This window comes from Siniperca chuatsi, linkage group LG18 (genome assembly GCF_020085105.1).
Source record: "Siniperca chuatsi isolate FFG_IHB_CAS linkage group LG18, ASM2008510v1, whole genome shotgun sequence".
Classification (NCBI taxonomy): domain Eukaryota; kingdom Metazoa; phylum Chordata; class Actinopteri; order Centrarchiformes; family Sinipercidae; genus Siniperca; species Siniperca chuatsi.
The window spans coordinates 26,115,187-26,138,452 of record NC_058059.1 but is presented as its reverse complement, the minus strand read 5'-3'; the positions used below and the strand labels follow the sequence as shown (position 1 = coordinate 26,138,452).

The 23,266-nt window shown below is 39.5% G+C and overlaps 1 protein-coding gene across 1 annotated transcript; it reads right to left on the bottom strand.

Annotated features, from left to right (window-relative positions):
* Positions 1 to 236: 236 nt before the first annotated feature.
* Positions 237 to 22,716, bottom strand: LOC122865394 (SWI/SNF-related matrix-associated actin-dependent regulator of chromatin subfamily B member 1-like). The gene is made up of 9 exons (XM_044173762.1): positions 22,315 to 22,716; positions 20,884 to 20,995; positions 20,215 to 20,323; positions 19,749 to 19,886; positions 14,834 to 14,961; positions 14,541 to 14,707; positions 12,164 to 12,354; positions 8,678 to 8,809; positions 237 to 2,604 (listed from the first exon to the last, which is right to left on the bottom strand). The coding sequence occupies exons 1-9, from the start codon at positions 22,402 to 22,404 to the stop codon at positions 2,565 to 2,567; spliced, it is 1,107 nt and encodes a 368-aa protein (XP_044029697.1). The 5' UTR covers positions 22,405 to 22,716; the 3' UTR covers positions 237 to 2,564.
* Positions 22,717 to 23,266: the final 550 nt, after the last annotated feature.

Sequence of the window (23,266 nt, the reverse complement as noted above, 5' to 3'; positions counted from 1 at the left end):
ACATTTAAGAAAACTTCTTTCTCTGAGTGAGTTTATATATGCTGGCCCAGATTCTGTGTGTGCCTTTGAGGAGTTCTTCCTCTTTCACACAAGGAAAATGTATCCATGTTGTGTAGGGTGATTGCTGAATCGACTCCTGCATCTGCAACTTTTATGCAAAGTTCATGCAATTCATCTCATGGTTGAGAGAAAATAACAAAAAATCCAAATTAAAAAACATACACAGGTTAACAAAACATGTTTCCAACAAGTTTTCTTTATTGTTATTTTTCATATAAAAACAAGTCCACTATAAAGGTAAAGCAATATTACAAAAGAAGAGAACAAGAAGCAACAGTACATACGTTAACATCATTCTCAATGAGTATGTTCAAATGTTCAAGATGAAAATCATCACTTTAAAAAGACACCATTGGTTCTCGTCAGCTTGCTTCCCCCCCCATACTACCCAAAAACACTCCCAGTAAAATAGAGGCTCCGGTCTGCTGACACTGATGCAATGTGAGGCACAGTGCAAACAGAAGTAACAATGGGAACAATTAGTCCCTCATGCACTGGGTACAGTATGAACTACCTATGTTTTAGCATGCAGATGAACACTGGTGCACGTACCTGGCAACTCTCTAATTGGCTGCAAACACTTGACATATCTGAGCTACTGCCACTGTCTGAAGACCTATCTGGACAGCAGTAACATTTCCAGGGATTGTTGTAGTTTGATTTTACACATGCACACCGGTCATTTCAGTCAGGTAAAAACACTAACATCGCCCACAGCATAAAGTAGCAAAAACACTTTGATGTGGTTCACTAACATTTATTAAAGCCCCTACATGTAGGATTTTTTTTATGTCATTAAGAGTTTTTGTTTGATTGTATAAGTTTGCTTACCAATGCACACCATCCCAATGAGAATTGGGACTTTTTTCTTCCAATATCAGTCACCAAATTCAGAAATGTTCGAACTCTACACATAGGGGCATTATGTACTATTTCTGGGGTATCGTCCACCAACAAAGGTTTGATGTGCAAGTCTGAATTGTATAGTCTATAAAATATCAAAAAATAGTGAAGAAATGCCCATCACAACTTCCCAAAGCCCATGGTGACATCTTCAAATGTGTTGTTTTGTCTGACAACAGACTAAAACCCAAAGATATTCAGTTTGGAATGATATATGACAAAGAAGAGCAGCAAATCATCTAATTTGAGAAGATGGAACAAGAAAATGTTTGACACTTTTCACTATTTTTGCTTGAAAAATGACTCAAACGATTAAATCGATTATTAGTTCATGATCATTTTTCTGTTGATCGAGGACACCCTGCCTAAGTAATCCCAACCGCTGGTCATGTGGAACAGCAAAAGTAATAGGCATTTTCCCAACAGACACTTTTAACCCATTCACACGCAGTCATTTTAGGCGTCTTGGGCCTATCAGATAGCTATCCGATCTGCCCAGTCTAAATGTATCCAAGAAGCATTCAAGACGGATTGAGATTCATTCTAGCAGTTGTTGAAAAGGTGCATCCATAAATCCATCCATCTAACCAAGACACATACATAATCTTTACTCCTCACATAGTGTATATATGTCAGTAAGCAGTTTTTGGTGTCTTAAATCTCATCTGGATTTCATCCGGATACGAGAACTTGAAATGACAAGTGGAAATGGGGCCTTGGACATATCATGGCGGGAAAAGCACAGGTGCCATTAACATTACGACTTCATTCCACTTAGCTTTGACAGTGTGTACTGGGACACAGAGCCATAGTTAATGTTATTAGTTACACCTGTGCTTCTCCTTTCCTTTCCAATGTGTTCAAAATGTCTGCTCTGAAAACACCTATAGTGCAATACTAGATGTTGATTAGGACAGGATCTAAATTAGCCTCCTCAATCATATATAATTCATTTCAACTGGAATTTTGACCATAGTAGACAGAGAAAACGGCACACCTGTTACAGATATGATAAAACTCTAGCAAATTTAAAATAACAGTTGTAAGAGTTGCCCTGATGATGTTATACAAATGCTGTCCAGATTAGTGTAACGGCACAAACTAATGGTTTCATTTCACTAACCATTCATACAGATACATTAAACTCAGTCTTTGTACTGTGATGCCAAGTGTTTTGACTTGACGGGTGTGGTGTGAATGTTGCATGGTGTGGTGCGTGTAACAGTAACTTGTGCAACAGACATCAGTCCTCCTTCAATGACAAACACTAACCAACAGTGATGTTGGGTTAGATTTGAACTGTTGCCATGACTGATGTGCTAAAGGCAGAGTGAAACATGATGATGGTAGACTGTGTGTGCAGAGGAATGCCTGGATGTGTGTGTGTGTGTTGTGTTCAGTCAGTGAAGTGCCCATGGAGACTAACCACATGTCTGAGTGCATTCATGCTTACAGGAACGTCCAGATGCTTTATCAATGCTTTAAGGATGACATGTGTGTGTGTGTGTGTGTGACACTGTGTATTTACTTGATCATTTCAGAGTAAGAGAGAGTAACAGTCTCCAGACGACCCATCATCTGATGCAGCTTCATGTCTCTTTCTACCAGGAAGGAGCGGTGTTGGCCAGTCGTCTCATACGCCTAGAAAAACACATTCAACATTTTTCACATAATTTCAAGAATTCTGGACTAAATAAACATACATAAATGGCTTTGTCTTGGGGTCTGTTCCAGAAAGTTTATTTTATGAAAATAAGTATGTTCACTCTGAATTAAGTGCTTTGTGTGATGAATGAAAAAAAGGCATCATCACTGGAGCTCTGATACTACTATTACTAAAGCCTAAAGCCTACTAAAGCCTCCATTTCAGTGGATCCATAGAAGTATAAAAGGGGTGTGTATGCAAACTACTATGCACATGTATGTTTAAAACAGAGCAGCAGTGAAAGAATCTGAGTTGGATTGGAGAAAAGAGTCAATAATTAACATACAGTTTAAACCCAGTCAACTTTCCAATTGAAAATCACCAAAATCATTATTACTGGGCCAGAATATGAGGTCACAAGGTCTTTAAGGAAAATACTGTTTGATCTTTCTGTCCCTGTCAGATTACAGCTGAATACATACAGGATATTTAGAAATTTCATGTATAATTTAGGACTACAGTGAGATTCCACCCCTTTATCATCTGGTAAATGATGAATGAGTGGAGTATGCTGAATAAAACTTTATAGTGTTAACTTCCTGACCCCTTTCTTCACTCCTACTCAAGCTCTTTCACTGCTGCTGCGTTTTAAAAGATATATTTGCATAGTCTGCTTATGCACTCATTAATATTTCCAGCTCCACTGTATTCAAATGGAGGCTCTATTATCATCAGAATCAGAAATACTTTATTGATCCCCGAGGGAAACTCTTTAATCATGGTGATCCATAGTATCGGAGCTCCATTCATGATGGCTCTTTTCATTCATCATGCACGTGTTTAACTCAGAGTTAAAGGATAGGTTCACATTTTTGGAAGACATCCACTTGATTTGATGACAAATGAAACCTCATATCAGTTTACGCCGGGCAGACATTGTATGGATGAGTTTAGCCCCGAACTGGTCACCCCCATCTAGTTTTAGAATAGGACCAAATTTCTGCCAGGTCAGTAGTCGTGTGACGTGCAGTCATTTTAGTCACAATTTTTGTGTTAGCCCAACAAACCTCAGGTAGCAAGATCAGGTACACTGGAGTGGATATATATCAATTTAATTAATCTGACCTTCTGTTGAGACCACTGGGACTCCACAGATGAATTGTGTGACTTAAAACTGAACTTTTATTGGAAAACATGGGCCATTGAACTCAATCTCCCACAATCCTCCAGACTTCACACCTGTGTATGTGACCTGTGACCCGTGATGTCACCAGGTCAATACAAATGATCAGCTGGGCTTTGTTCACCCTCTTTCTCCTGGACTCTTTCACTGCAGCAGCTGCAGCTGCCTCCGCCGTGTAATCTGCTCGGAGCAGAAATACCAAACTCTCTCTTACTGCAGTGACGAGAGAGCCTGCGTAAGATTCCTACAATCAACTTTTGTTTGAGCCAGGCAACTTCACATGCTAACAAGAGCAACAAAGTAGCTTCACACCAAGCGGCTAACTCAGGAGAACAGATGGAGCAACCGGTTCCTCCATCTGTCCAATCAGGACACTGAACAGCAAAACCGTTTCCCAGAACCACAATTCTTTCCAGTTTGGCTCGTCTACAACAGCTAACAGCAGCACCAAGGCAACCCCTTTTCCCTCCATGGACTGGTAACGTAACTTAACTGGGCATCATATAGCTTCACATAGCTTAACAGTGTACACGGCTAAGCATAGGACTGCTTAACGTCTGTAATGTAACATTACATGTATTGATTTGGTTTCTCTAAGGTTTATTGTTGTGATGTGTTTTCATCTGTTGTTCATCTGGTTATTTGATAGCCACATGCCAAGTTGATCTTAGTGAATGTTATGCTCGACACAGAGTCTTTGCATGCTTTAACCACCGTTATCCTATATCGATCACACACATACACCTTAAATTGGCCTTAAACATAACCACACACGGCAGAGAGGAAACTTAACCAGAAATGCGTGCAAACATGCATGCATGCACGCACGCACACTCTTTTTTTCTTTAGAGCATTTTAGTTAGGTTTCATCTTGTGTGTTTTGCTTTTGTTTCTTTTAAATAAATGCAGTGATGTTATTAGGTACACGTCCTGCATCTCTGACGCATTAAAATCTGAAAGGACGCAGTAAACTGACTGTGGACGCACCATATTTTTTTCCCTGATAATGCTATATTGTGAACAACAAATTTGTGTAGAAATCATAGAAATAAACAAGAGAAACCTCGCTGTTAAAATACCTTAACGTCTGCACATATACTGTATCTCTCCAGCACCAAAAAGGGAAGCAGCAAACCGGGTATTTACTTTGGTAAAGACTGTAAAAACTTCTCAAATACAGTCTCTCACACACACACACACGATAGAAGGTGAATTAACAGTGTTATGAATTGGTGTTTAATTCTGCGTGTATCTGATCCACCAACCAGCATGTATTTTGGTGAGAAATCTTAACTTTTGAAACATTTGTCTCTCAATCCCAAGGTCTTCTCCCACTAAAATAGCGCAGCTAAACAACGGAAGCTGGTTGCGAATTGAGGCGACAAAATCCAAAATGTGAAGTACAGAAATACTTTTTCTTTTGGATTATATTGATATCAAATTGACAAGAAGACTGTCGACTTATCTTGTGTTTCTAGAGTTATGCGTTTTAGCGGACACTTAAGGAATTGTTAATATGTCATATTTCTTAAAAGGGAGTTTGGCGTAATATTTTCCCCATGGAGCTTCAGTTTAATTCAAACTGCTAATACTGGATGTAGCCTATATTTTTTTAATGTTTTGTCACCACTACAGAAACAACTGCTAAAGTAGCCTATGATAAGGTTGTCTGACGTTGACTGCAGTTGGTTTTTGGTTTGATTAATGGTTTACAGTCTAATAATGTGTGTTTGTATTGATTACTGACGGTGGCTGACCAGGCTAATTGTACTCACTAATGGCAGTATTCAGTAAATGGTTAACCTTGGTATGCATGTTTTTAAACTACTTTCCTAATTAAACATGATGTACTTGATGGTGTTATGACTCCTGATGAAACTTGAAAGCTGGCAATTATTCATAACTGATTCCACTTTTAAATTATCCAAGAGTCTTTACGTTCAACGCCACCAGTTTGTCACAGGAGTAGACATTCAGCTGTACTGACAAATAAGTGCATTGTAGTGAAAATGTATTACCTACTCTGTAGGAACTGTAAGAATGTTGGTTCAGCATATTCAATGCAATCTAGTCAAGCTGTCAGAAGAAGAAGACACAGCGTGCCACCAGCCCTGTGAAACAGAGTGCTTGTACCTGGCTGTTACTGCCGTGCATTTCAGCCTGAGTAAGAAAAAGAGCCTGAGATAGAGCCTCAGAGTGCTACCAGCCCTGTGAAACATATTTTACCTAGCTGTTACTGCCACGTCTTCCAGCCTGTGTCAACTTTAGGAGACAATTCCTCTGACTGTTACTGCCCTGCATCTCAGTTAATGCATATCACAGTTTTGGTAAGCAAACCTACTGTTGTAAACCTGCTTTGCCTTTACTGGCCCAAATGTGTTATGCTGCACCCTTCCACATGAAGCTACTCCCTATAGTGTAGGCCACCACATTGTTTGGTTAGCAGGGCTAGACTTTTTGACTTTCAGACCATCCCATCGAACATCCCCCCATTATATTTATAACAATAACTTTAGTAAAATGTTAATATAATGTTAGTATGTTCACATAATTTCATATAATAGTATACTATATACCATTAGTATAATGTTAATTCCAATTGGACAATACAGCTATTTAATTTTTGTAGGTTTTGTTCCTTTTTTAAATCCTTGTACAAGAAAAATGGTTTGTCTCTATTGACAAGTTAGTACTTAGCATTACCAAATTAATCATAACCATTCATGCATAACTGAGTTCAATATTTGAAAGTTTACTGTAGCACGTCAACCTTTTTTTAATGTCCCGCCCCATCCAGGCTGTGATTGGTCAGTTCACAAAAAGTGCCATTGACGAGCACATTGACTTTATGAAAAGTTGAACATGTTTCTACACAAGGCACCCAATGTAGCTATATAGCCAGCTAGCTATACCCAAACCTTGCTTATCTTATCCTTATAGTCTTCTGTCTTACCGCTTCAGCTGTAGAACCTTGACTAACAGTTCAACTGATATCGCTGGGCTGCTCTCTCTGTTCTCTCTCCTCTCTGATGCCAGTGCCTTCACACTCACTAGGCTGAGATGACAGCTAATAAGAAAGCCATGCGTTACTTGGAAGACCTACACTCAGAAGAGTCAGATCTCTTCTCACACAAGGAGTTATGGCTTAGTTAAGAAGGTCTTGCCCTACCACAGTCATTCCTCCCTTAATGAGAGGTTAACTACCTCTCTATTCAGAAGATGGGAAAAATTTCTACCCTAAATCCTTGGGAATTAAGTCACTTCCTCAACCTCCACTGTGAGGTAACAGCTACCTAACTTCCCATCTCTCTGAAACAGAGCGTGAGAAGAGATGTAGTTTATCCTCTATGAGATATTCTGCCCCATATTCTTCTCAGTGACTGATGCACAACAGTCATCAGTGCTCATCCCTCCAAAGGGATCACTGGAAATGACCTCACAGTGTCCACGCCTTGAAGTGCTTGAGTTTATAGCTAAGGACATTGAACATTTTGATCCAGACAACTGTGATCACCACATCAACGATTACTTTAAGGAATTAGATTACAACCTTATTGACTTACTCCAAGCAACCCAAAGGGACAAAGTTAAACTTGTGTGAAAGACCAGCTCTAAAGCTGTCCATAAGTGTATACAGTCACAACCTACCAGTGTCAGAAATGACTGCAAAGAGCACTAATAGAAGAATTCTCTTCTACTGCTGACAAGATCACCTCAATGGTTGCAGCCCTCCAAATTAAACATTCCCGTCATGAGTGTCCCAGAGAATATTACAAACTTTTGAGGCATGCGTACGAAAGGTAACCCCTCAATGCAGGTGATAATGAAGATGACGCAGGTGGCTTGGGAAACTCTTGTCGCTTCCAAAACAAGGGAGAAAACCAATGAGCATGCCAGCTCAAACAGTGTAGCATCACAGAGATCTACTGCCTCAAAAGATCACACCTTCACAACAGCCCAAAGAGGGATGACAAAAGGCAACATAGGGACACACAGTGTCACCGCCATGTCCACCCACTGTGTCGAGATAGGCATTCACACAGTAGAATGCTGTAGAAGGCCATACACAGAAATTCTGGCCCAGCAGTATGACCAGCCAATTGATTGTTCAGACGATGACTGCAGCATCTCTGACCACAGTTCAGAACATGGTCATAATCCATCAGATAGTGACAGCGCCTCTGAATCCCTCTCTGCCTCCCTGGAGCATTACACCCCTGAGCCACGAGTTAAGAGAAACTTAAGGCACAGGAGCTCCAGAGTTCACTGCTCGTGGTCATAGCTAACAACACAGTCCACCCCTGTACTGATGGTAAAACAGATGCTAGCTCAGGCTAACTTTTCTTGCAGTTTCATAAGCAAACTTGAATTTGCTAGCAACAGCAGCAAACTCAATACTTCTGAACTCAGTAATAGCCAGACATGCTACTATTTGCTGAGAAAGCCTAAAATCTGACTGGACTCAGACACCACTGTCCAATTTTGCCAAGTACACTTTGACCAGCTCCTTGGTAGTATTTTGTCCTTAACAGATATACACCACTAACCTTCCTGTTCTCACTAACCCGATGAGTAACTGAGGAACACTGGTTATTTATTTTAGGCATAGTAATGCTATTGTCAAGTTTATCTGGATTTTGTTTTTGTAACTTGTTGACTGTTCTTGCTTAGCCAAGATAAGATAGTGCAGACCAATGCCCAGCTGGTTAATGAACTGCCCAGATGTTACAAACCTGCATGAATTGACATGAACTCTTTCAACTATGGATGATACATGGACACTTGTACTCTCAGGATCACACATTGAGTGCAATCCCCCAAAAGGGGAATATGTTGTGACCACTGGACTCCACAGATGAATTTGTTCATTTGTGTGACTGACTCACCTTGTGTTCCTATCTTGGTCTCGGATCTTCTTCTCCATTTCAGCATCTGTGAGGGTCTCCAGCAAGGGGCACCACTGGTCTGCATCGCCCGTGTTGCGGATGGCAATCTCTACTGTGGGGAGTGGGTTCTCACTGTGGGCAAATTACAAGCATGGCAGTATCAGTCCACCATAATACGTCAAAGAGCATCAGCCCATAAAGAGCATATATTGACAGTTGGGGATACGACTACATACTCCAAAACCATTGTCAGATAAGTGGGGTCCAACAGTCCTTCAAAGTTTGGTAATACTAATGCAGTTCCCGTTTGGAGCGCATGCCCATTCGAACGGGCCGATTGCTTGGCTCCCGGTGTAGATACCAGATGTGCCTGGCCTGGCAGATCTGTTCTGGGTCCTGCATTTACAGATGACGTAACAAATTAGGCTCTTTTGAGATGAGCCAGGCCTGCGCAGAATCGTTCACAGGCGATCGCCGCACAATGCATGCCCATTAGATTTGTGTCCGACTTGATCCTGACTTGCTCTGACGTCATGCACACGTGGGCAATGATAACCTAACAAGATCGAGGTAGCCGCAGGTTTTACAGACAGGGGCCGCAGCTGCTCTCCACTGACTGCAACACCCAGGGCATGATGGCAAACGCCTGGCTGTCACCTTATCAAAGAGCTGGTTGGCTCTTTGTTTTGACCACAAGCACCACGTTCTGTAGAAAATCCAAATTTTCTGTGTAGTTGTAATATTTAATGCTAGATTGTATGGTATTAGTCTCATGTTATAAGTGTGTGTGTGTGTATATACATACATACCCATATATACACATACATATACACACACATTATATATGTACACACACATATATATATATAAAAAACACATACATTATATATGTACACACATAAATATTATATATATATATATAAATATATATATATATATAAATATATATATATATATATATATATATATATATATATATATATATATATATATATATAAAACTTCGTCCTTCACCCTCCGCGGGTGGTCTCATCCTTCGAGCTCGGGTCCTCTCAGGGCCTGGGAGCTTGAGGGTTCTGTGCAGTATCTTTGCTGTTCCTAGTACTGCACTTTTCTGGACCGAGATGTCTAGTTATCTTCCAGGGATCTGCTGTAGCCACTCCTCCAGTTTGGGGGTCACTGCCCCGAGTGCGCCAATGACCACAGGCACCACTGTCGCCTTCACCTTCTAAGCCTTCTCCAGCTCTTCTCTGAGGCCTTGGTATTTCTCTAGCTTCTCATGTTCCTTTTTCCTGATGTTGCCATCACTTGGTATTGCCACGTCAACCACAACGGCTTTCCTCTGCTGTTTGTCCACCACCACGATGTCAGGCTGGTTCGCCATTACCATTCTGTCAGTCTGGATCTGGAAGTCCCACAGGATCTTGGCTCAGTCATTCTCTACCACCTTTGGAGGTGTTTCCCACTTTGACCTCAGGGTTTCTAGTCCATACTCCGTGCAGATGTTCCTGTACACTATGCCAATCACTTGGTTATGGCGCTCCATGTATGCTTTCCCTGCCAGCATTTTACACCCTGCAGTTATGTGCTGGATTGTCTCAGGGGCCTCTTTGTACAGCCTACACCTCGGGTCTTGTCTGGTGTGGTAGATCTAGGCCTCTATTGCTCTGGTGCTCAGGTCCTGCTCCTGTGCAGCCATGATGAGTGCCTGTCATGAAGGACAGCACAGAGGCAAAAAAAAAAAAAAAAAAATGACCACCACCATATTTTACTGTTGGTATGATGTTCTTTTTCTGAAATGCGGTGTTACTTTTATGCCAGATGTAATGGGGGGGGGGGGACCTTCCAAAAAGTTCAACTTTTGTCTCGTCAGTCCACAGAGTATTTTCCCAAGAGTCTTTGGGTTCATCAAGCCTTTTGGGAAAATACTCTGTGGACAAAAATTTTACTTTTCAGAAGGTGTGTGTCCCATTAAATCTGGCGTAAAAGTAACACCACATTTCAGAAAAAGAACATCATACCAACAGTAAAATATGGTGGTGGTAGTGTGATGGTCTGGGGCTGTTTTGCTGCTTCAGGACCTGGAAGACTTGCTGTGATAAATGGAACCATGAATTCTGCTGTCTACCAAAAACACTCCAAAAAGGAGAATGTCGTGACCTCAAGCTGAAGCGAACTTGGGTTCTGCAGCAGGACAATTATCCAAAACACTCCAGCAAGTCCACCTCTGAATGGCTGAAGAAGAACAAAATGAAGACTTTGGAGTGGCCTAGTCAAAGTGCTGACCTGAATCCTATTGAGATGCTGTGGCATGATCTTAAAAAGGAAGTTCATGCTCGAAAACCCTCCAATGTGGCTGAATTACAACAATTCTGCAAAGATGAGTGGGCCAAAATTCCTCCACAGTGCTGTAAAAGACTCATTGCATATTGCACAAGTTATCGCAAACGCTTGATTGCAGTTGTTGCTGCTAAGAGTGGCCCAACCAGTTATTAGGTTTAGGGGGCAATCACTATTTCACACAGGGCCATGTAGGTTTGGATTTTGTGTTCCCTTAATAATAACGACCTTCATTTCAAAACTGCATTTTGTGTTTACTTGTGTTATCTTTGACTAATATTTAAATTAGTTTGATGATCTGAAACATTTAAGTGTGACAAACATGCAAAAAAATAAGACATCAGGAAGGGGGCAAACACTTTTTCACACCACTGTATGTAGCTGTGAGAATGTTTGGACTGTTGATTCAGTAGTTAAATTTCTTACAGGAGCAGTGTGTAGGATTTAGTGGCATCTAGTGGCGAAATTGCAGATTGCAACCATTTGAATACTGCTACCGCCTCACACTCCCATTCCAAGCGTGTAGGACAAACTACAGTGGCCGCGAAACTCCCAAACAACGCAAAAGGCCCTACCTAGAGCAAATGTTTGGTTTGTTCATTCTGGGCTACTGTAGAAACATGGCAGTACAACATGGCAACCTCCATGGAAGGGGCCCGATCCCTTTGATATAAAAGGGCTTATTCTAAGGTAATGAAAACACAACAATTCTTATTTTCAGGTGATTATACACTAATGAAAACACAAATATTATATTCCATTTCTGCCAATACCTCTTTCTAAATGTTACACACTGTGTATGATTTTTAAATGACAGTGCATTTACATACATTTTCTATGTAGGCTAAAATATTCAATAAATTACTTCCAAGGGCTAAATTCTGCCCACTACTTCTCAGATTTTCTCCTCAATTATAACAGTGGCATCGTTAAACAAATTAAAAGTTATGACAGACAAACTTAGACCACTGTGAAAAGTAGATTTATTGTTATTGTTTAAACTCACGCATGCAGGGTGATGTTTCTCAAGAACCGCTCATCCAAACTACTTCACACTCCACACTGCACTCCCCTGGGTCCTCAGCGATACACCTGCCAAGTGTGAAGTCGATAGGATGAACAGTTTGTGGTGCGTGGATGAGTTACCTGAAGGCATAGGTCCTCTGGTGCCAGCTGAGCTGACCGCGAATGCTGTAGGCTATAGTGGTGACAAACTCTCCGCCCAGACCCAGCTCAGAGCACAGCTTCAGTGCAAACGACTCGGGTGAGTTCTCCCTCTCTGACATGTCCCACTCAAACTGGTCCACCAGAGAGATGTTCCCCACGTGGATATTCAGCTGAGGAATACAGAAACACATTACGTACACTCCAATGTTTTCTACAGTACAGTAGCAATATTCAGCTTTGATTCCCGTTTGTAACATTATAGCAGTTTCTAATCTGTAATATATCACAGTGAATTGTAATAAATGTTAGATTCAACATATGTTAAGTTGGATTAAAATTGTTTAGCCTACTTCAATAATAATTTCACAAACAATATAAGCAGCAGGGTAGCAGTATTATTGGTTCATTATCTTGGGTTCATGGCCCTTTAAAGTTGAATTCTATGGTCTCTATGAATTTACAGATTGAAATTATGACATTAACCAAAGGTTGTGGGGTGTTATTACTGCAGTGCTCAAGACTTTATATTAGTTTCTCATGTTTTATTGTTATTTAAATAATGTTAAAATCACAGTTGACTGGCTGACTGACTGGCTGACTGACTGACTACAGGTGAGGATCAGAGGCAGCCTTCAAAAAACTATGTACAACAACAGAAGAAAAGGCAGTGTCATATGTCTCGCCTTGTTTAGTACAAAAAAAAAATCCACCAACCAATTCAACAAAACAAATGCAGTCTGATATTTCGAAAATATTCAAAACCGTGGCATTGGCTCAGTTAGCAGGCTCTGGCATGTTGGTTGCCATGGAAACTGAGTGATTATTGACTCACTTCATATCTGCCCCAGTCATCAGCTAAACTAAATGTTTTTAGATTGACTTCAGCAGCAAACTTTCTGTGAAATAACATTAGCGAACAGTCTACAGACAGCAGCCTAGGCAGGGGCGCATTAGTGGGAGATCTAGATAGATTTTGACACTATAGTGCAGAGCTTGATTTGCTCACTTTTACGAACCCGTTTAATTACAGTTGTCCCAAGACTTGATATCCACAGGGACAATTAAAAGGATATTATATACAAAAATTGCTTTAAATCATAAAAACGACTTAAAGCTAGAGTGTGGGACCTTTACATATAAATGAACGTCCATTAAATTCAAGCCCTTGCCAAACGAGTTCACACAATGCTGATTAAACCTATTACTGCCAGGTAAATCTTTCGTAGTATACAGACTTTTTAAATCTGGTGTCTGTGGCGACATTCCTGCGCTGGCGCACTGGTAATGATGCGTTTTATGCCAACCAGCAATGATTGGTTTGGTTTTGATTTGATTTAGTTTGCCAGAGCAGAAGCGGGGAGCAACCCAGAGCCATGTAGAGAGCTCTGCGATCTGCCATTGCTGTAAAACTAAATAAAGAATGTTTATTATTGAGAATTGTTGCAGTCAAGCCAATAAAGCCACTTGAATTGAAATTGAGATGACTCAACGCAACTCTCTCTCTCTTCATGGCTCTGGAGCAACCGTAGCGACTCAGCGTCCAGAGGAAGGATTACTGTCAAAAAAAAAGAAAGTGATCGACGGCGAGGACAAACAGGGATAACCACTGGCGAAGCTTTAATTTTTCCTTGTTGGAGAGCGCTGAGAGAAGGGACTGAGGGCAGACACAGATGTCACATTACTCCTCTTGGACAGGTTAGTAAAATATTTGGAGAGTAGGCTATATTGCTATTACATTTAATCAGTCCCTGGGGAGACGTAGCTTTAGTGTCTGAATGGATTGACCTGGTGTACAATATTTATGTAATGGAGATAATTACTTTCAACTTGAGAACCCAGAAGGATTCATTTGTTGAGAACTGGACAAATGGATAGGCCTGTCACAATAACTACTTTTGTTGGACGATAATATCGTCACAGAAAAAAATTGCAATAAACGATATTATTGTCATTTTAAAACCATTTTATGCCACTGATATAATGAAAATATATTAGCATAATAATGTAAGTACACCCTTTCAAAGAGCAATGAACTTATAAGCTGCCTGAACGATGCCCATTGTGAAACTCAGACACAGAGAGCAGACAACGAGACCTTGATAATTTCTGCTGACCTCGATAAGTTGAGGTCAATTGTTTATGTATGTACTGTATGTTAGGTTTATTTTTTTGTTTGTTCATTTTCTCCATGTTTGAAAGGTGTTCATATGGTGTTAATTTTGTTTATGTAGTTTATGTTCATTCTCTCTTTAAAAGTCAATAAAACGAGAACTACAAAAACAAACCCTGTTCTAGTATATTCCTGTAAATCTACCTGATATTCCACGAATTGCTGTTCCTTTGGTTCAGCACCCACCTTGATGATGACTCTCTGGTCTGCCTGCTCTTCTAGTATGCTGTCAGTGGGGTAGGACTCAATCTGCTGACGAATGGCTGAGGCAATGGCGGGGACAAAGGCCAGAGGATTCAGGTCCAGGTCATCACATAAAATCTCTGCAAACATCTCCGGGGTCATCAGTTTCTCTGAGGAGAGGTGGATTGGTGAGGTTTGACAAAACTATAAAATCATAATATCCCATAACAGAAAAATTAGCCAGGCGACAATACTTTATGTTTTGGATGTTGGCAAGCTATTTAATATATATTTACCATTCATGTTCCATGTGAATGCATCTCTCAGTTTCTGTCCGTCTATCTCCATGTCTAGACGAATGGGAACCAGTGCCTCTACCTGGGCTGCGTTCTCATGGATCACTGCAGGGTCGTGGTCATCAAAGCTGAAAGTAGTTATAGTATAGTAGTAGTATATATATAGTAGTAGTTAGCTCAAAGTAGTTATCAGCTGAATGATTTCCTTTTACGAAATCTTAATATGAAGATTATTTTAAAGCTTATTTCACCTAAGAACGTCTAGGTTGACAATCTCTATCTGCATATGAATGCAGAATCTGTAGGCAGAATCTTTGGTTGCATGCAGGAAAAGATGCGGAACGCAAAACGAAATGCAATCTCGGAACCCAGTGGCTATCGCCTGGCGATAATTTAGTTTTTTATCAATCTCGAAACCCTAGAGATTAGCTTTTTAAAAATGTATCTGCATTCAAATCATCGTCACACGATAGCTGATGATTGCTAATCAGACTGTAAACAATGACCAGCGCATAGAAGAGGAAGTCTTGGCCAGGATATCTGTCATCCGGATAGTCGCTGACTACACCGGAACCCCTGATTCGCTGTCAGATGATAGCTGATGGGTTCTGAGATTGACAAGTCTGACTGGTCACTTGATTCCTAACAAATACTATTTTCATCTACAATATTAGAAACAAATACTGTCCAGGGTGTACCCTGCCTAAGGCCCAAAGTCACTGGGATAGAGCTCCAGTCACCCGCGACCCCTAACGGGACCAAGCGGTAGAAAATGGATGGATGGATGGATATTTTTTTATTTTTTCAGAAATATTCAGCAGTCAGTGTTAGACAAATCAAGTAAGTCTTTTTAGTACCAAATTATATGCTTTCATTTTAAAATGACTAACTTTGGAAGATCTACTTTATTTGTCTTACTCAGACTGCTGACGTCTCATATTAGCTTCGGTTGAACGTTAGAATGTCTTTTTTTTTTTTTTTAACACAGAACGAGGACGGGGGCTTTTGTCTCCTACCACTTACATTGAAATTGCATTGAATCTGTTTGCGGAACAGTTACAGCAACTAATAACTGTTTCAGTGTACATATGGGCATGTGAGTATTGTTTCAAGATACACTTGAAAAATGTGAACCTATCTGGAAATTAGACAAGTTATACATCAAACTAATGTGTTAAGTGCAGAAATGTCATGACTGTCACCACAATATGCTAGTATGGCACTTTAACAGTGCCATTTCTACGTCTTGAGCAGCCAGATTGCTGTAACTGATATTCTCCTTATTCACCCCTGATGACTTAAGCCCTTTTCAGACATCGAATACATAAAATTTCTTAAATTTAATAAATGGTCTATAACACAACATAATGTACTTTTAAGCAGATACAAGGATATATTTTAAGTGTTTAATGTACAGTATTTGTCAACAATTATAACTTCTCCAATGAAGACATATTTTATATTATTACAACTGTGTTGTACTATGTCATTTTCTTATCTGTTTATACAGCAGCCTCCACTTATGGGCGCCTACAGGAGGAGTTCTAGTTGTTGACAAATACATTAATAAAGACTTACTACATTATAGTGTGTTATAAACATTTACCTAACACATAAACCTTATAAATGCTGAATAGGGGGACTTTAAGTAAAGTGTTACTATTTGTCATTCAGACAAATGTATGTTATGTAAATGTTTCTTACGGCTTTATTTAGACATGACAGGACAGTTACTGAAAGAGCCACAATGCTCACATATTTGGCACAGAGTGTGTAAGAGGGAGTAGTGGTACTGCTTGAAAACAGCTGTGAGTTGCATAGTTTAAAGATAAAGGAAGAAGAGTGTTCACTGTTTTTAACTGTTGGATTTTAAAACTTTTTTTGTAGTTGAAGCATTAATGAATGCCCTCGTCTCACAGAAAATCCTCTAATACATTTTTTCCTCAACAACTTAAATCAACAAATAGTCTCATTCAGTGGTTTGTTGTTTATTAAACTAATTTTACTTTCTTTCTGGATAAGTGTGATAATTAAGTAATCAATTTATTACAGCATTCTTAACAATATTGAACAAGTCACGCTTTTTAATGTCTCTCTACTTATTTAACCTTGTGCTGCTAGAGGATTTCCTTTAATGTGTTATAAAAACCTAAACAAAAACGCTAAAATAGCGCAACAAAATAGGAGAATTAAATGTGGACTCTTAAACATCAGATCTCTGTCATTTAAAGCTGTACTAGTGAATGACTTAATATCAGAGTATCATATTGACTTATTTTGTCTTACTGAAACCTGGCTGGGTCATGAAGAATATGTTAGCCTAAATGAATCCACTCGGCCTAGTCATATTAATACTCACATTCCTCGAGGTACCGCCCGAGGAGGTGGAGTTAATCATTAATCAACCTAAACTAAATTATAACTCATTCGAAAGCCTTGTTCTTAGTCTTTCACACCCAACCTGGAAAACATGACAACCAATTCTATTTGCTACAGTGAACTGCACTCCTGGTCCTTATTCTGAATTTTTATTTGAATTCTGAGTTTTATCAAGTTTAGTCCTTAAAACAGATAAAGTAATTATTGTAGGTGATTTCAATATTCATGTGGACATTGAAAATGATAGCCTTAGTACTGCGTTTATCTCATTAGTAGATTCGATTGGCTTTTGTGAGAGTGTATTTAAACCCACTCACTGTTTCAACCTCACCCTCGACCTTGTTCTGGTACACGACATTGAAATTGAACATTTAATAGTCTTTCCACAGAATCCTTTTTTAACGGACCATTATTTAATAACTTTTGAAATGCTATTACTGGACTACACTCCATTAGTCAAAAACTCCTACTCTAGATGTCTATCTGATAGTGCTGCAGCTAAATTTAAGGAAGCGATCCCAACTGCATTTAATTCGGTGCTATGTCTCAATATAACAGAGGCTATGCTAATTTCAGCCACTCCCAAATTGATCATCTTGTTGATAGTGCTGCAGGCTCACTGCGAATGACACTCGATTCTATCGCTCCTCTAAAAAAGAAGATAATAAAACAAAGAAGGTTAGCTCCATGGTATAACCCCCAAAACCACAAATTAAGCAAACATCGTCAAACGACCTTTTAATTGTATCAGACAATGGACTTGTCTCTGTACTTGTCTTGTTAGATCTTAGTGCTGCATTCGACACCAATGACCATCACATCCTATTACAGAACATTCAACTGGCATGAAAGGAACCGCAGTAAGCTGGTTTACATCCTATCTATCAGATCGATCTCAGTTTGTACACGTTAACGGTGAGTCCTCCGTGCACGCCAAAGTTAGTCATGGAGTTCCACAAGGTTCTATGCTTGGACCAATTCTATTCACCTTATATATGCTTCCTATAGGCAATATTATTATTAGGAAACACTCCATAAACTTTCATTGTTATGTGGATGATGCCCACTTATATCTATCGAACAAGCCAGATGAAACTAACCAGTTAGCTAAACTTCAAGTATGCCTTAAGGACATCCTGGATGACCTGCAATTTTCTGATGTTAAACTCCGCCAAAACTGAAGTTATTGTGTTTGGCCCCAAACACCTCTGAGACACATTATCTAAACATATAATTGCTCTAGATGGCATTGCCCTGGCCTCCAGCACCACCGTAAGGAACCTTGGAGTTATCTTTGATCAGGATTTATCCTTTAACTCCCACATGAAACAAACTTCAAGGACTGCCTTCTTTTACCTACGTAACATTGCAAAAATCAGGCACACCCTGTCTCAAAATTATGTAGAAAAACTAGTCCATGCATTTGTTACTTCTAGGCTGGTCCATTGCAATTCCTTATTATCAGGCTGCCCGAATAAGTCCCTAAAGACTCTCCAGTTGATCCAGAGTGTTGCGGCATGTGTACTGACAAGAACTAGGAAAAGAGATCATATTTCTCCACTATTAGCTTATCTGCACTGGCTCTCTGTAAAATCCAGAGGGCTGGAGGATACTCTCATAAGAGACATGATGTCTGTTAGCTCAGGCAGAGTAATAGCAGAAAAATTGCAAAAAAAATAAGAAATCAGGAAGGGGGCAAGCACTTTTTCACACCACTGTATACACCTCTAAATTTTTATTAATATGGACATCGGTCAGATTCTCCACAATTCAGTTCATTTTACGGAAACAATGAGCACCAAAGTATAATTCATTCAGATTTACCAGCATGGTAGAGAGACAGGAAAAATAGCGTTGCCTCCTTAACGTTACCTTTGAAGCGGCCATAAAGTCTGAATGTTTGTCCATTCTCGATTATTTATATTCCATTAGTCCGTAACGGTCCACCGAAATAAAATGGTTTTTCATAAAAATTAATTAAATTCCAAGTTGAAATAACTATGGTAACATTCGGCTTTCATCCTTTCTAAGGTGTGCGGTGAAGTTTTACACCAAATCCAAAAGGGGCTTTTTAGATTGCTCGGAGGGCAAATCACTCTCTCTGGGGCCGAGTTGAGTTGTGAACTCTCTGCCATCGTTACCACATGGTTGTTGTTGAATTGTTTTTTATTTTTTTATTTTGATTGTTGTTGTTGAATTTCAGCTTGACCTACATTTCATTATCAATCAATGAAAGTGACTCTTGTCCGTCATGCAGTGCATTCAGTGCAATGCGAGAACTCGTGAGGCAGACAGCCGCAGTAGTGCTTTTTCACAATTGAATATTAATTTTCACAATCGAATGTCTGATTTTTTTTTTTTTTTTTTTTTTTTACAATTCGATTAAATAATCATATTTAGAATATTCGTTGTCACCCCTATGCTATACTGCATTGCATTACATCTAATTAATATCAGATACAGACTGACAGGATACAGAGCTTGTGCCATACTGTTGCACTTTTTGCTTTACTTTAAAAACAAACAGCTTTCTCACCACAAAGGGAAGGTCCTCTTTTTGTCACGGCCCATCCGGTTGCGGTTGATGGTGGTGGAGCAAGGCACTGCATCTAGATGGTGAGAGCTGTTGGGCAGCGTGGGGACCCACTGACTGCTCCTCTTTGCTTTCTGCTCCCTTTATAGAAAGAACAAAAACCACAATGATGAGAAGGGTATGAGAAGCTATTAAGTGTTATACTTCCATAAAGTTGGGGGACTCACAAGGAACAGATTAAGATATCCTGACTTTTAGTTCCTAGTATGGGTCAAGCTCCAAAAACACTCGATCCTACATTTCCCATAATGCAACTTGTTAGCATCTTTCATTAGACCCTCCCTGACTGGTAAATGCACATTCAAATTCTGCACCTCCAGTTTGTAATGCAGGCTTTCAGTTAGAACTTTCCAAAGCGAAAAAAAAAACATGACCAATGCTGAATCAGACATTATCTGAAAGAAATTACCTGAGGTAAGCTGGGGGCTCTGTACTGATGGACACCGCCTTGTATTTCTCATCATTACCCTCGAAGATCTCTTCACATTCTGATGCCTTCAGCAGAGTAACACTAGTGGCTACAGATGGACATTGGGCAAGAAAACAAAGACGCATGTCAACTTTTGCTCAGATTTCAAGTGGTGAATCTAAAGTGCATTATGGCTACAACTGCTAAGCAGATGTAACTGTTGCACTTGTTAATCATTGTCACCACTACTGTGACATCATTTATTGGGATTTTCTGTTGATGAAAGCTGGGATTCTCTAGGTGGTGCTCTTTACTTAGGTTAACCAAGGTGGCTATCTGGCCACGTTAACCACCAGTTCACCAGTTTCACTAACTCGTGTATGCTGTCCAATCAGACACTGGCTATTTATGTAAAAGATCAAAATCATCAATATAAGATATGAAGATTGTTTTAAAGCTTATTTTACACATTTTGCTGGAGATAATGTCTAGGTTGACAAGTCACTAGTCTCACACAAATATAATATTTTTCATCTACAATGTTAGAATTGTTTATAGCAGCAATCATTATATATAAACATTATATATAACCTATTAACCTTCCAGACTGGAGTAGTCCAAACTGACTTGACAATGTCCTGTGTAAAAAACAAAAGAAACACCACTCACCATGTGATGATGCTACGATTTTCTTCCTCTCCTCCACTGAGGCCAGCCTCCTCCATAAAGATGGATATCTTTTATACAGAGAGCCTCTGAACATACGCAGATAGTTTCCCACCTGGTAAGCAGAAGGCAGATCTTTTAGTAAACCAAAATTAAATAAATGAAAAAACACACAAACATTCTTTTAGATTCGCACACAAATCATCAAAATTAACCATCCAGGTTTTGAGGTGCTACAAGTTTCTAAGACCAGTTTTACAGGACAATTCAAACTGTCTACATAAGCATTGGATTACAGTGCCTGTTGTTTTGACACTGATCAACAGACAAATACTTTCAGAGAAAAAAAAGTGTATAATTTTAGTACAATTATATAAGATTAAATAACAGATTGAAAAACTATTTCTCCTCTTTCAAGTAAATATTGAGTAGAGGCAGCAGTTAGATCTTTGACTCTAGGCAGATAGGTCTGAATCAGCTTTACATGTGTGGACACTAAATTGCTCCCTCAGTGTTCTTTCTAAAACTACTCAAGCTCTGTCTTGTTTCAATGGGAGGATTAATTAGGAACGTTGTCTTGTTGGAGTTGAAATCTCCTCCTGAGCTGAAGTTCGCTTGCAGACTTCACAGCAACAGATATTCCTCCAGGATTTTCTCTGCAGTGATCTGATGCTCTCCCCTCACAAGCCTTCCAGGGCTTGCTGCAGAGAAGCATCACCATGGTTCATGGTAGGGATGTGGTCATTTCCACATTGTTCCCAAGTCTCTTACATACCATCTAGTTTAGTGAGACAGTGTTTATCTTAAAGCCACAACTTAGATCACGTATTCTGTAGACCACGGGGTGTAAGTTGGAGATGTGCTTTAATAAACTTTCTTTTAAAATATTTTCACAGTTCACATTACAGAAAAGACCAAAATCCCCATGACCTGGTGCTTTGCTTTTCTTGTCTTTCAAACACAGCCATTTAGAACTACAGAATACAGTAGACACTTTTACTGTTTTCGTCAAAATCAACACGATAAGTGGTTTGGCTTCAAAATTGGTATGTTAAAATATCAAAGGTCGATAGAGAATAAGGGGGTGACAAACACAGTACTCTGATGTAACTTAGTGGTCCAGCACAACTAAAGTTACCTTCTCTATAACGTTAGCAGCCTGAAGTGAGAAGTTACTGCAAAACAGCAAAAGCTGTTAGGTTAGCGGTTATTTATTTTGTTTGGAACACCATAAATTATGTTTGAGTTGTCGGTTGTTGGCCTGACTTTATCCTGTTATATCCCGTTATTCTTTTTTAGGTATTTCTTTGTTTATGAAGCCATCAATGGGGCTAGTTAGCATGCTAGCATTAACTAGCCATAAGACTGGATAACTGAGGCTAACATTAGGGAGCTAAGCATTGAAAGTCACTGAATAGATAGATAGTCACATACCTCCGACCCAACCATGTAAAAGTCCCCATCTTGTTCTAACTGAAATTTTACTGGCTTCTGGCCAAACGTTTTACTTAAAGCCAATTGCATCTTTCCACAGTCGCTAACCAGCTAACTAATAAGCAGCCTTCTCTTCCTCAGATGTGTTCGGGACCTACGATAAAGACGGGAAATCAGGATGTCCTCCTTGAAAATAACGTTCACTTTAGCTTTCTGCATTTAAAAAACATCAACTAGGAGCATGTCTGCTCAATAAGTGTAAAACCATATAAAGAGAAACCATAATTAACTGAAAACTACAACCACTACTGTACATGTCCCGCTTTAAAAAGTATATTAAGTGAACACATCCGCGACGTGGCTTTTCGGGACTCCCTAAAAACTTGGTATTATATATTGCAGGACGAAGCAGTGCACGCTTCTGCGAGCTCCGTGACCGTCTCATGCTCGCAGTGCACGTTCTCTGCAACCTGGGATATGGTGAAAATAAATTGCACTTAGTTTTATTGTAGGGTACTTTATATGATAACCTGCGTGCACCCTGGTAAGAATGCATAATAAAAATCCTGAATTATTTTGGTTTGATGAAAATTTGAAGTTGGACTGGCAAAGTATGTGCTAGTTTTATTTCTAAAGCTTGCAAAATTAGGCGAACTAGACTGAATAAATACACGCTTACAACATGGGATCAGTTTATTTGATGTATGTCAAGTATGAAGGCATACAGAATATACTATTCATGTTTTCCTATAATTTGTAGATTTGGTCACATGTACATGGAAATTGAAGCCCGTTTGGACTGGGCATCTATTGATGCAAGATACTACAGTGATATCAGATATAGTTGTATTTAGTTGGACATATTTTCCAGTACAACATTATAATGGTCAGTCTGAAAATGTATCAACAGTCAGGTAAAAATCATTTGAAAATCTGCAGGGAAGTCTAGTCG